Genomic DNA, 15179 nt, shown 5'->3' on the forward strand with positions numbered 1-15179 from the left:
CTGGACAGTTCTGCTGCTTTATCCTGCCTCGCGGTGGGGTTTGGGATTTAAGGCCAAAAAAAAAAACAAAAAACAAAAAACAAAAAAACAAAAAAACACGCTGCTCTGAAAAGCTGTGGGGTAATGCGGAGTTGGGCAATGAAATAATCATTTTCTCTGTAGTTGGAAACCTATACAAAGTGGGTCCCATCCAGTGGGAAGTGACTTTAGGGACACCTTTTGGAAATCGTGGCTCTCTGGTAGCAGGTGCTGTCCTCTGAGGCAATGACACAAAAGAAGGGCCCATCCCTGGCCCTCTGAAGGGAGCAGTAGAATCTTCTGTGGTTACTCCCTTGCGTCAGATGTAAGAAGAAATTACGATCTATTCTGAAGGAGGAGAGATGAACATTTATCAGGAACAACTATCTCTGTGCCGGGCACTGTGCTCTAAGAGCTTTGCCTACATACTCATTTAAATTTTAGAAATGAATTGCTGGTCTTTAAAATAAAGTAATTCATGGATTTAAAGAAATTTGGGGAAGTATTATCAAGCCTAAGAAGATGAGAAAAATGACCCATCGTTCCTTGGTCTATTCTGTTTAATCTCTTGGTGGCTGGAATGAAAGTGAGAGACGAGCCAGTTCAGAAAGACCAGGTCGGGGGGCGGGGGAGGGCGCGTTCTTCCTTCACATAAGAAGTGGAAAGGGGCTCAGGGTGTTTTATGGCACAGGAGGGTAGTGAGGGGAAGGAGCCAAACTCTGCAGGTGGGACCACAACCTCTGGGCAATCAGTTACAGCCCCGGAAGGGGACTCCAGCATCCCTTAGATAATGTGTTCCAGAAAACATCAGACGCAGGGCTGGCATGTTCAGAAGCAGCATTGGTTACGAGCAGGAGAGGCATGAGACGTGAAACCCAAAATGGAATCCTTGCTGCTGTCCCTCTGGCAGCACAGGTCAGGGTTGTCCAGGGCCCTGCCCCCCGGGGTCCAGTGGGACCCCAGGATGCTACAGGCTCAGGAGCTTCCTCGGGATTAGAGGCAGGAATCACCCGAAGTCAGTGGTGTTACTGTACCGTCTCCTGGAAGGCCCCCTTGGGGACTGTGCCCCTCTTCTTTAGGCTCATTGAACATCCTCGAAGGGCCTCCCCCTAAAAGGTGAGCACGAAGGGAAGGCCTGCCTGTCTGGTTTCCCAGCACCTAGCACCTAGTGAACATTCGAATATACTTGCAGTTAAGTGATGATTCACCTCCTATTTCCCCTTTAGGACTGTTTAACCTGATTTTGCCTCTTTGGGCCCCCCTCCCCCCACACTGTGATTTGTCTCAGTCTCCTCCGTCAGGGGTGACTTTTGTGCTCACGGGAACAGTTAGGGGCATCAGACATGAAGAATGGCATAACCAACCAAAGGGAACTGTGCAGGAAGAGCAAATGACACAGTCAAGTGCGGTGAGGCTGTGATCCAAGAAAACAGTGAGGGGTGCACCTCTTGGGACAGGCTGGAAGGTGCAGATGAAACCACACTACACAGAATCACCATCACTGAGCCGAGGAGAGCTGGGCAGGATGGGCCCTGGAGAGCCAAGGGTGGTGACATTGCCAACTACAAGGACGCATTTACAACCAAGAAGTTGCCACCTCGGGATCTTCTGAGCACAGGCTGCAGGTGGTCCTGAGCAAAGCAGACACGTCCTGGCTCTTGCTTCACACCCTTGGAATGGAAGAAGGAAGTAAAAATTATAGGCAACTTATAACATATATGTGCGCACGTACTGGAAACATCAAGGGCCATTCCCTGGAGGAGGGGCTTTTGGGCGGGGCCTGAACACCTGACTAGGATCCAGATGGGTCTGCAGTGGCTAGGTGAAGCAGGTCATGAGCCAGGATGGAGCACAAGAGGTGGTTGTTCGAAGGAAGATGGGCGTGTCCTGAAACACAAAGCATTCTGGGAGCTGATGCTGGCAAGGTAGTTTGACGCCAAATCATAGAAGGCCTTGAATTCCATAGTAGGAAACCTGGCATTTATTTTGTAGCAGTAGGGAGCCACAGCAGGCTTTTGAGGAGGAGAAAATTTCCATAAATCATTCCAAGCCCTTAAATTCACTCCAGTTGCCAGTTCAGTTGTTCAGTTTGGAGTAGGGGAAGGTGTTGAGGTAGAGTCAGGAAGGAAGTGAGCCAGAAAGAATGAGTGATTGCAGAGTCCGGGATGTCCATGGGGTCAGAGGGGAGGACAGGTCTTATGTTCCTTGTTCCTCTCCAGGAGGAAAAAAATTTATAGTGATGTTCCAGGACACTGGATGGACCAGTTTCTCTTTGGAAACAAAGATATTGTGAGGCTTTTTCTCCATCCAAGAGGAAGGTGATATATGTGTTAAAACTAGAATCTTTATGGGGTGCCTGGGTGGCGCAGTCGGTTAAGCGGCCAACTTCAGCCAGGTCACTATCTCGCGGTCCGTGAGTTCGAGCCCCGCGTCGGGCTCTGGGCTGATGGCTCAGAGCCTGGAGCCTGTTTCTGATTCTGTGTCTCCCTCTCTCTCTGCCCCTCCCCTGTTCATGCTCTGTCTCTCTCTGTCCCAAAAATAAATAAACGTTGAAAAAAAATTTTTTTAAAAAACTAGAATCTTTCTATAGAAACATAATATGGAAAGGTGCATGTTCGAATTTGGAGTGTTGTATCCTGCTTACCTAATTATTTGGGCTGTGTGGCCAGGTGGTGTTCCTTGTGGGCTAGTTCCCTTTGGTGGGCCAGGCTGAAGAATGTGATAAGATCAAATCTGAGATGGGACATAAAAATCGTATTTATTTTTCCATGTGTAGAACGTGATGTTGGCATTAATTAATGAGCTACTGTGACCCATTTAAGAAGCCCTTGGAAGTAACCTCTGAGCCACCCATCTAATTGGTCCCTGGTAGACCAGAAACTGAAGCGTTTAAAATGTCACGGAAGCAATTACTTCAGGTTATGGACAGATGTTTTCGCTGTCCTCAACCCTGACATCTTCCCCCAAGCAGACCATCACAATTGCCGCTTGACCACTGGTCTGACTGTCAAAAAAGGGACGGAGAGCAGTGGAATGTGGGGGAAATCCCATCTACTTCCTCCCCGGGAGGAGAAAATACTGATATGTTTTGGAAACAATGCAGAATACTGATTTTCCAAACATTGATTCGTGAGCAAGGGGGTCACTGTGTGTATTAGTTTTCTCTTGTTGCTGTAACAGATTACCTCAATGGCTTAACACAGATAAATTTATGATCATACAGTTCTGGTCATCAGAAGTCTAGAATGGGTGTCCCTGGGCTAAAATCAAGGCTTTGGCTGGACTATATACCTTTTGAAGGCTCTAGCAGACAATCTGTTTCCTTGCTTTTTCCAACATCTGAAGTTCACTTTCCTTGGCTTGTAGTCCCTCCTTTCATCTTTAAAGCCAACAGAGTCTCATCTCTCTGACCTTTTATTCTATGGTTACGTCTCTAAGTGACGATAGCTGGGAAGGGTCCTCATCTTTCAAGAACTCATGTGATTAGACTGAGCCCACCTGCATAACCCAGGATAACCACTGCATCTCAAGGTCCTTAACTTTAATCACATCTCCAGGGTCTCTTTTGCCATGTAAGGTAACGTATTCACAGGTTCCACCAATCAGGATGTAGATACCTTTTGAGGGGATCAGTTTTTTCTGCCTTCCACACTATGTACTAAACTTTTAAGCATAGGATGTGGTCCCATCCTCTGCACCTTCTGCTCTGCTAAAGCCGTAGGTGAACCAGGGTCTGCCTGGGAGCTGCCCTGACTGCTGGCGTGGTGATCCGGAGAGCCAGCTCGAAAGCAAGACTGCCTGAGTTCAGTACCATTAATCTCATTATTCAACAGCCCCATTTGGCCTTGGACAATTTGCTGTCCCTAAGTATCAGTGTGTTTCTCTATAAAGGGAGGAAAATAAGAAGCAGATGGCACACAAATTAGGGCAATTTGAGAAGATTATAATAGAGATTTTAGGTCCTCTCACATTGCTAGAATGTTTCATTGATCAGGGTCCATTTTCCTCATTTGCGCTGTAGCTGGTGTTCTCCAGTTGGAGATTCCTTATTCCATGGCTCACCCGGAGGACCTGCTCCACTCATATTTCCAAGCAAACAATAGATTCTTTTACAAGAGACACTATGCCTTCTAAAGCTTTGCTCTTCCAGCCAAGCTCAGGGGAAAGTCATTTCCCCTAAAATGTCATCAACCCATTTGTTCACTGACCTAGAATGTCATCCTTTTCCGTTTTTCTCTTCAATTAAATAGGGGAAAATGCTTTCCATGGAAGCAATTTATGAAGCACTGCATATAGTAATGCTTAAAGCCATAAAAGTAAGCCTCCAGGAGGCTAAACAAGTAACACTGCCTATCCTTCTACCCTGGCATTGCCCCTGGGTAATGTCGGGCACAGTACATTGGGGAACTTCTCCAAGCTGAACTGGTCCTTGGGTGCCTATGAAGCAATTCCTTGAACACTGTTGCTAAGGTTCACGGAATCTTGAGATTTCTGTTCATTTAATCCATTTCCAAAGCAGAATGATCTTTAAAAATGTAAATACCAAGTTTACTTTAAAGCGAAGATATACCACCCCTAAACCCTAATATATATGTATTTATATATATTCATATATATATACACATATATACATAATGAATATATATGAATATATATTATATTTGATCATATATATATCATATATCATATATGGGTATATTATATAATATGCATAATATGTATTAATATGTCATATGTAATATACAAACATATCGATGATATATTAATACATATTAATAATAATTATATAATTTTATAATATAATTATGATTCTAATTAATACATATTAATAATAATTATTAATATATATGCTAATATATCAAGCATCGCATTTGATGCTGGAATCCAAAATAAAGTTCTTTAAGAATATAGCACTCATGATACGGAAGGAATTTCAATGTCCATCAGTAAGTGAACGGATAGTGGCTCCTGGGCGGCTCAGTCAGTTGAGCATTCGACTTCAGCTCAGGTCATGATCTCAGTGCTCATGGATTCGAGCCCCGCCTCGGGCTCTGTGCTAACAGCTTGCAACTCGGAGCCTGGAGCCTGCTTCGGATTCTGTCTCTCTCTCTGCCCCTCCCCTGCTCACGCTCCATCTCTCTCTCTCTCTCTCTCTCTCTCTCAAATATAAGTAAAAAATAAATATTAAAAAAATTTTTTTTAATTCTAAAAAAAGATAAGTGAATGGATAAAGATTTATTTATTTATTTAGTGTGTGTATGTGTGTGTGTGTGTGTGTGTGAGAGAGAGAGAGAGAGAACAAGGGAGGGGCAGGGAGAGAGAGAGGGAGAGAGAGAATCTGAAGCAGCCTTCGCACTGTCAGCATAGAGCCCAGCGCAGGGCTGAATCTCACAAAACGTGACATCGAGACCTGAGCCAGAATCAAGAGTCAGACACTTAATCAACTGAGTCACCCAGGCACCCCAAGAAGAATGTTATATATATATATATATATATATATATATATATATATATATGATGGAATATTAGCCATAAAAACAGAATGAAATCTTGCCATCTGCAACAACATGGGTAGACCTTGAGGGTATTGTGCCAAATGAAATAAGACAAAGACAAATACCATATGACTTCACTGATATATGTAAAACAGAGCAAAAGAACCAGCAAGACAAATGGAAACAAACTTAGAGATATAGAGAACAAACTGGTGGCTACCCTAGGGGAGAGAGGTGCGGAGGGGGGGGGGGATGGTGGGAAATAGGCAAAGGGGATTAAGAGGTACAATCTTCTAGTTATAAAATAAATAAGACGAGGGGATATAATGTACAGCATAGGGAATATAGTCAATAATATTGTAACAACTTAGTGTGGTGACAAATAGTACCTAGACCCTACTGTGGTGACCATTTTGTAATGTATATATATATAGAATTACTGTGTTGCACACCTAAAACTGTAGAACATTGTACGTCCATTATTCTTCAACTAAAAAAAGAATATAGCACTCATGTCATTCATTCATTCATTCAATTATTCTTTCAATATATATTTACTGAGCACCTACTATTAGGGTTAAATGATGAGAAAGTGTAACGGAAAATGCAAGTACAAGTTAAAGTGATAACCAATATAGACAAAAGACAGAGGATCCTATAAGAGCCTATAACAGAGTAATCACTAGAAACCATAGACAGATTCTAAGTAGGGGACTTAAATGATGAAGTTTTCCTTCACGAGTATCACAGGCTGTGGCCTGGAGAACAGATCAGGGAGAAATCCAGGCCTGCCCAGCCATCCTTAATGAATGTTCTTTAATACAGGAACTTTCTGCCAGACAAAGTCAGACACATTTTCATTCCCCTCTTCCCACGCCTCCATGTGATATAGAGGCTAGATAAACTACCCTCTGCCCAGCGCCCTTTGCAACCACATGTAGCCATGAGACCCTTCTCTGGCCAGTGAGACGAGAGCAGAGATCTGTTGGCATCTTCTGGGAAGGTATATGCTTATTGGATAAAAGGAACAAGTATAGCCGTACCAACACCCCCACCCTTCTTCCCACCTTTCTTCTTATTCTGCAACGTGGAAGTGATGCCTTGAGCAGGGGCAGCTCTTTGGCAACCACAAGGGAAAGGCCAAGATGGACATTCACATAGAACTGCATGCCTGCCACGTACGCATTGCTTGTTATGTAGGAAAAATAATCCCCCGTGTTTAGAGGTTGGATTTTTTTTGTTTTTTGTTTTTGCTTTCTAGCAAAAGCATTTTAGACTGATACAGTGATTCAAAAGTCAGTTGAACTGAAAACAGACTAACAGGTATTTCAATCATTGTTGTAGCTAACACAAGGCATCTCCAGCCTCCCCTCCTGCCACTGAAATCACAGTCCTTTGAACAGGATAGCAAAAAAGGGAGGGGAGGTCCCCTTTTGAAGACCTCTGAAAATACTATTCCTTAGTGTTTCCGTGTGAAGCTTGTTGGGAGCCCACACTTGGTTCTGCTGTCACAACCTTAACTTTGAGTCTCGAGGCCTGAGTCTTTCTGAAACGTATTAGTCCCTTATGGAAGGGAACAGACTGTCTTTTACCCACTTTTGTAACCGTAGAAACTAAAACTACCTGGCACTTTGTAGGTGCTCAATAAATATCCACTAAACCAGTAAGGGAAGCTGAGTACATTTAAGTAGAGAATAGCAGTGTGCTATGTTTTTAAAAATAAAAATGAGACCTAGCCTGATCTTATGGAACACATATGGGACAGAGCATGCTCAGTGAAGGATACACATTTTGGATTAAGAAATATGATTATCATTTGCCAGCTCTGATTCCTGCCTCTGGGCTGATAAGATGTGTCCAAAGAGTCATTTTCACTCATTCCCGGACACCAGAACAGAAGGCGTCTTTAATGAAATGCGGGAGCCGAAGTGACAGGCTTTAGAAGCTAGAAACAAGCAATTGATGGCAAAGTCAAGATGAAATGCTTCAGTAGAAAAGACCTCATGCCTGAGGCATACTTTCTGTGTTAAAGTTGTTGTGGATTTTGTTTGTTTGTTTGTTTGTTTTTTGTTTTTGTTTTTTAAATGGCAACATAGTTTGCCTATTCTCGAAGATTTTTAATTTTCCACCGAGGAAAAATTGGAGGAGCTAAATAAAATTTTTTTTTTCAACGTTTATTTATTTTTGGGACAGAGAGAGACAGAGCATGAACGGGGGAGGGGCAGAGAGAGAGGGAGACACAGAATCGGAAGCAGGCTCCAGGCTCCGAGCCACCAGCCCAGAGCCTGACGCGGGGCTCGAACTCCCCAGTCCCGCTCAGCACCCTACTTTGCACCTCAGCACAGAGAAGCATTCTGCATGGGGCGGCCTGGCAGATGGGCCGCGTGGAGAATGGGAAGCCAGAGGCCTGATTGCCTGTCCTGTCCTTTTCTTGCAGACACTCCTTTGCATTGGTCAAGTCAGAGAAGTCTCTTGTGTTCTGGGACTAGAAGTCTCAGTTTAGCAACCAGGCCTATCACTGTAGATGAGGGCAGTAAAGTCCAGAGAGGTTAAATCACTTGTCCAGGGCCAACACAGCAAATCAGTGAGGCTAAGGCTAGCACTTGTCACGGGCCTCAGACCAGTGTTCTTCCCACTGTCCTGGGGCCTCCGTTTGTGAAGAGATGATTTTGCTTCTCCTCACTCCTCTCTTACACCCCACAGCGATCTCCGTGAATTATAACATTCCTGTCCCATAACATTCCTCAGTTCAGAGGAAACCCTCCCTGTGGTGTAATGGTTTCCATTTTCTCTGCTCTTTGGAAGAGTGTTCTACCTGCATGCCAGTGCTGAGTTTTGAGCGCCTTTGCAGAAGGGCGTCCTGGTCATTGTGACTCATCCATGCAGAACCGGCTGAGCCTGCCAAGTAGGTTTTTTGCATCACTTGCTGTCAAATATGAGCCAACCTCTTATTGATTGCCACAGGGGAACATTCTCCCTAATGACACAGAGCTTCATGTTAAAGGATGTCAGCGAATTGATGTTGCCCTTCTCCAGGAGCGAATAAAAAGTGTCAAAAGTTAGATGGGACTGAATAGTCAAGGAAATATAAGTATATACCTTCCCATCTCCCCATTCCCAGCCCAGGAGCTGTGATCTACCAGTAGAGGATAAATCGTGCCAAGACTCCGGGACAAAGAGAGAAAACACCGAGCAGCAAAGCATCAGCAGTCATTGGACGGAAATAAATCCTGAGATGGTTGATAATCTGATTATCTGGATCGATTTCTCTGTTTCCTTCTCCACCCCCTTAGGGCTGGGCTGAACTTCCCCTTCAATGCAAACAGTATTAAGTGCCTTGTAACTCAGGAGCCCTGTCAGCAGACACTGAAAATAAGATGAATCTTGGATTTGATCGAGCTTGGGCATTAGGGTCAGGAAGACTTGGACAAAGATTTGGGCTTTGCCACTTACTAGCTGTCCTTGGGAAAATCACTTAACCTCTCTAAGCCTCAATCTCAACATATTTACTGAGTAACTTGCAGGACCGAGAAATACATTAGTCAATCTATTCAAAATAATACCGAGGACAGTGTTGATCATATGTAGGTGTTCTTCAGGTGTTCTGAAAATGTGTGCCATTATAATTTATATAAGCTCCTGGAGCCCACTTTTGATTTTTTGGTAGGTCTGTACTCTTAGCATTTTACCAGAAACCATGACCAAAAAAAAAAAAAAAATATATATATATATATATATATATATATATATATATATATACACAGACATATATATATACACATATATATATGTATATGTATATATATTCAAAAGCAGTATTATTAGCTGATGTTGCAATGGACCGTGCTCTGGAACCAACCTCAGCTATCACAGATTTTCCTGACACAACACAATGGGCTACAGAGGAGTATAAGGCCTTAAGAATTTTTAAGAAAATGGTAGGTGGTGTAATTGGAATTTCTAGATTCTTTTTTTTTTTTTAATTTTTTTTCAACATTTTTTTTATTTATTTTTGGGACAGAGAGAGACAGAGCATGAATGGGAGAGGGGCAGAGAGAGAGGGAGACACAGAATCGGAAACAGGCTCCAGGCTCCGAGCCATCAGCCCAGAGCCTGACGCGGGGCTCGAACTCACGGACCACGAGATCGTGACCTGGCTGAAGTCGGACGCTCAACCGACTGCGCCACCCAGGCGCCCCATGGAATTTCTAGATTCTTAAAAAGCATTGGATTTTAGGATACCCGACCTCCAGGACTCATTGATTCTTATTATTAAGTATTTGTGTGGCTTCAGCAATTTTTGATAGGTGGATTTATTTTAGAGCCCTGTTGTATCAGTAAGCTAGAGCCACAATTTTTCTGCATAGCAAACCACCCAAACTCAGGGACATACAACAATAAGCTCATGGGTGTGCAGATCAACTGAGGTTTGACCTGTCCAGCTATGTGTTGGGTCCCTTCTGCTCCAGATGTGTCTCACCCTCCTTGGAACAACAGCTATCTGATATAGGAGGGCAAGAGAAGAGGCTGAGCATGACCATGCAGGTGCATTGAAAGCCTCTGCTCACATCATGTTCAATATCCTCCCATTTGCCAGGCGAGTCACATGGCCCAAGCCTAAAAGTCAAGGGGCAGACTCCCTGCTCATCATGATGAGGCCAGGGCAAGGACTTGGGTATATATTCATACTATGGAGGATTCAAGAATGGGGGACCAATGAACATTCTTTCACCCATCTGGTGTTGTAAACTTTGCTGCAATGTAATTCCCTTTCTCGTCACTTAAGGGGGTTATCCTTTTGACCTAGCTGTAACCTCTGATAAAGAATATACCTCTTGGCACATAGTGAGCCCACATGAAAAGAGAAGTCTTCTTTATTTATTTATTTTTTTAATTTTTTTTTCAACGTTTATTTATTTTTGGGACAGAGAGAGACAGAGCATGAACGGGGGAGGGGCAGAGAGAGAGGGAGACACAGAATCGGAAACAGGCTCCAGGCTCTGAGCCATCAGCCCAGAGCCTGACGCGGGGCTCGAACTCCCGGACCGCGAGATCATGACCTGGCTGAAGTCGGACACTTAACCGACTGCGCCACCCGGGTGCCCCAAGAAGTCTTCTTTAATAAATACATCCTTTTAAGATTCAGTGGTGTGGTGCAATGACTAACGAATCGTGGAGGCTTCCTCTGCATAGCCAGTCTTTAAATCCAGCCCACATCAGCAGAGACTGGAAATTGTTATCATCTAATGACAAGTCAGGTATCTAACTGAATTGAAATATTGGCTTCCCTCCAATTCCCAATGATTTTGAGTCCATTTTATTAAAAGCATCAGTGTAACTGATACTTCTGGCTTCAGATAGCACACTAGATCAAAAGCATAGATTACCTTGAAACATGACCATTTTTCCTAGGAATAACTCTCCTTGGCTATCAGTAAGGAATATTCAGACTACTCTGAATCATTGGGTTGAGTTTAGGGGCAGCAAGGCAGGGCACTAGCTGAAACTATTACCAGGAATGTGGATGAAAATTTTTCTTTTCCTGTCATTTAATAGGTCTTCAGAGACTTACCTTTATTTTTAGCATGATATATTCATCCACTCCCTAAAGGGCCAGGAACTTAAGATTCTTTCTCATCATCAGTACTTCTCAGGAAAACCCAGAAATATCCAAAGGAAAATGGTCTCCCTGCTCGGCTGCTTTTATGGGAATCTTATTGGGTGGCAGAGCAGTCCAGGGGTAAGAAGCCTGAGATCTAAGGTCTGTGGCTACGTTTAAACTCAGATCCACAAATGGGCAGCTGTGTGACCTTGGCAAGGTTGCTTAACTTCTGTGGCGGTCACTGACACTGTTCATAGATGGTCAGTTCCCCTCCCCTCTTGGCACCAAGAAGACTGGAACCCTGGCTTCTTTGTGGGTGGGTGGTGCTGTGTAACTAGTTCTGGTCAAAGAATTCTGAGCAAAGGTGTCATATGTAACTTCTTGGCTATAGCATTTAATAACCAATACCAGATTCTCCAGAATTCTCTCTCGTCCCTTTAGCACAATGACGAGCAACATTCAAGATGGTAGCCATTCCATCAGCCTAGTAACTACAATAGGCAGAGTCCCCTGGTGACCTGTGATAGACTTGAGCCATGAGAGAGAGAAACACGGCTGTACTGAGCCATTGGGATGTTGACGGTTATTTGTTACAATAACTTAATCTGATCTACCCTGGTTGATACACCTCACTAGATCTTTTTATCTGGAAAATGAGGATAGCAGTGGAATCTAGATTATTAAGTAATCATAAACATTAAATAGGGTAATATTGTATTATACTTAGAATAACACCTAGCACATAATAAATTCTTAATATATTTTAGCTATTATATATTATTATTAAGTTATTCTGTATCCTAACCTCATTATTTATTTTTAACAAGTTATTTATGTCTATCAAACAAGTTGCCATATGACTTTGAGGAAGTCAACCTCAACCTGCAATTGCCAGTATGTTAGACTAGACGGGCTATAGTTTTAAATCCCTAGACTTAAAATTTTATGCATCTTTGATAGAAGCACTCTGAGAATCCATTTCACAGATATTCTTTTGCTTAGGGAAATAAGATGTGTAATAAAACTAAACCTCCTCTTCTCCCCTATTCCAGTCGCTCCCTACCCCCACCTCCTCAAACAATAAATCTATGTCCTTGTCACAGATTGTTCTGTATCCTATTCTGAAGCTTTCTGCCCAGGAAATTACATCTGACTTGTAAATTCTTAGCTACAAATTGGTTTCCCAATTTAGGCACCTAAATCCTTAATAGTCCGTCTCCTCTCTCTGTTCTGTTTTCAATATATGTACATAGCAACTTATTTTATTAATAAAATCTAACTGGGGCGCCTGGGTGGCGCAGTTGGTTAAGCGTCTGACTTCAGCCAGGTCACGATCTCGCGGTCCGGGAGTTCGAGCCCCGCGTCAGGCTCTGGGCTGATGGCTCAGAGCCTGGAGCCTGTTTCCGATTCTGTGTCTCCCTCTCTCTCTGCCCCTCCCCCGTTCATGCTCTCTCTGTCCCAAAAATAAATAAACGTTGAAAAAAAAAAAATCTAACTGACTTCAAGCCGCAGCCCACCGTGGTCTTTCTTTTGACAATGTGACTTATTTGGTCCAGAAGGAAAGGATTCTGTCTTTTGTTCCACTTTAGTCCTGGCTTAAGGTGACCACCCTCACACCACCACAAACAACCACTGAAACCTGTCCTCCGACTTCTCTGAGTCAGAACTTTCTATGTCTTTATCTTTTCTCCTGTGTGACTCTGGCTGGCTCCTGCACTGGTCCCAAAGACCAGATGGTTCATATTGTCCAGGCTATGTATAAACCCAATTTGGGAAAGAGGAGGAATCATTGCAGGCATATTGAATTACATGGTGGATCTCATTAGGAATCCTAATATTTCTCCCTCCTTACCTTCTTGATCTCAGAGTCTGTTCTTATAGACCACGTTTTATGTTCTTGTATATAACCTCATGGCCTCATCCCATCCCCAGTGCTTGGTTTATTGCAGATCCTGCTACTATGTTTATTGACTGCCTAGGTGGAGGCTGTTTTTTTATGTCTATTGTTGGCATTCATGTCCATACGTGTTCGTTATGGCTGTTAATAAAGGTATCATTTATCATTACTTTATGGAGGAAAATGACACTTCCTTATTCTCTTTCAGATTGAAGACATCATCACAAAGATGCAAGATGACAAGACAGGGGGTGTGCCCATCAGAACAGTCAAGAGCTTTCTTTCCAAAATTCCCAGTGTCGTTACAGGTAAACTTTCTCCTTACAAGGTGTTGGTGACAATAGGAAAAGGCCACTGAAGAGTTGTGTAGTGCTGATTGTGATATGGGGTGTGTCTAAAGATTTGTGAATAGCAAAGATGATACATTCCATGTGCTTCTCAGACAAAGTCGAGTTGTGGTCATGGTTTCCAGAAGAAGCTGCTCTTTGCCAATGATTAAGGATGGTTTTGCCATGACCACCCTTCCGTGTATAGGTTGAGGCTTCTGGAAAGAAGCTCATTACTGACCTGAATAGCCCATCAGCAATTTAGCCTACGAGATGTACACAAGCACAGGCGTATTAAAGAGATGATTTTAGATTTAAACAAGCTTTAAGAAAGTCTTATGTTCAAATTCTACAAAATGCTTTTAAGTTTTTCAACTGACTGTACTTGAACTTTTGGAAGAAGTGGTTTTAGAATATTTTTTCTGCACTACTTTGGGGATTTGGTGTGTTTTGTCTGCTTGGACATTTCTTCAAAAATTAATTATGAAGTATATCAAACACATGGGTATAGTTTCAAGTATAATACTAAAATAGGCCACATGTGTCTACCAGCCTGCTTCCTAAGTAACACATCACCAGTATCTTAGGCCCCTTATGGGCCTAATGGATGACATCTGCCTCCCTTCCCACAGTAGGTAACCTCTATCTACTCTTATCCTGATCAGTTTGTTGCCTTTCTTCATAATTTCACCACATAGGCTTGTATCGTATCTAAACAAACAACCAAATAAATTAAGATAAAATTTTAGAGAGTTCTCTCATCATCAAAATCTAGTTATTCGCTTTCCAAATTTGGGGAGCCAGAAGGCTTCAGTTTCTACTACGTACTTATAAAATAATTAAGATAAAAAATCCTGACAACACCAAGGGCTGGTGAGGCTATGGAGCAACTGGAACGCTCACACATTGCTGGTGGGAAGGTAAAAACTCTGGACATTTCTTATAATACTAAACAAATGCTTACCTTATGACCCAGCAATCCCACTCCTTGGTATTTACACAAGAGAAACAAAAACGTGCACTCAGACGAAAACTCATTAAGTATTTATAATAACTTTATTTGTGATCTCCAAAGCCCAGACACAACCCAAATGTCCTTCGGTGGGTGAAGAAAGAAACAAACTGTGGCACACCCACATTCATCAATAGAAAGGAGTGAACTGCTGATACACGCACCAACTTAGATAAACCTCAAAGTTATTTTTCTGAGGGGAAGAAGCCAGTCTCAAAAGATTACATCCTGTAGGATTCCATTTACATGACATTCTAAAAAATTCCAAAACTACAGTGACAGAGAACAGATAGATCAGTGGTTGACAAGGATTGAGAACTGGGGAAGCGTATGATTATAAAGGGGTCACACAAAGGAATTTTATAAGGTTACAGTGGAACTATCCTGTATCCTGATTGTGGTGGTGGTGGTGACATTAATCTATACATAGGTCAAAATTCATAGAACAGCACACACACAGCATACACACACACACAGAGTCAATATGTGTATGTTACCTTAAAAAATAAATATACTCAACTGAGGCACGCATAAGTATCCTAACTCATTATTCAGACTGTCACTGTTTAAACTCAGGTGCCAAATAGATCTGGATAACGAAGGTTGATTGTATTGTTAGTATGCTCTAATTTTGAAATTTTTCTAAATGGAATTATAATATTGGCTATGATATATTATTTTTTCATACACTTCTGGATTTTGTTTGATAAAATGTTGTTTAGGATTTTTAATCAATTTTCACGGGACGATGTGTTTATTGCTTTTCTCACTTACCCTTCTTGCTGCTTTGGCTATCAAATTTATGTTAGATTCCTAAGATGAATCATGG

The 15179-nt window shown here is 42.5% G+C and overlaps 1 protein-coding gene across 16 annotated transcripts in view; it reads left to right on the forward strand.

Moving 5' to 3' along the window:
• RGS6 (regulator of G protein signaling 6) overlaps positions 1-15179 on the forward strand; it is a 606431-nt gene that overhangs the window by 402524 nt on the left and 188728 nt on the right. For all 16 annotated transcript variants that reach the window (XM_045060157.1, XM_019833233.2, XM_045060161.1 and 13 more), the window contains one exon: positions 13221-13320. In XM_045060157.1, the coding sequence (XP_044916092.1) occupies positions 13221-13320 (100 nt within the window). The remainder of the gene's footprint in view (positions 1-13220; positions 13321-15179) is intronic.

This window comes from Felis catus, chromosome B3 (genome assembly GCF_018350175.1).
Source record: "Felis catus isolate Fca126 chromosome B3, F.catus_Fca126_mat1.0, whole genome shotgun sequence".
NCBI classification, from domain to species: Eukaryota; Metazoa; Chordata; class Mammalia; order Carnivora; family Felidae; genus Felis; species Felis catus.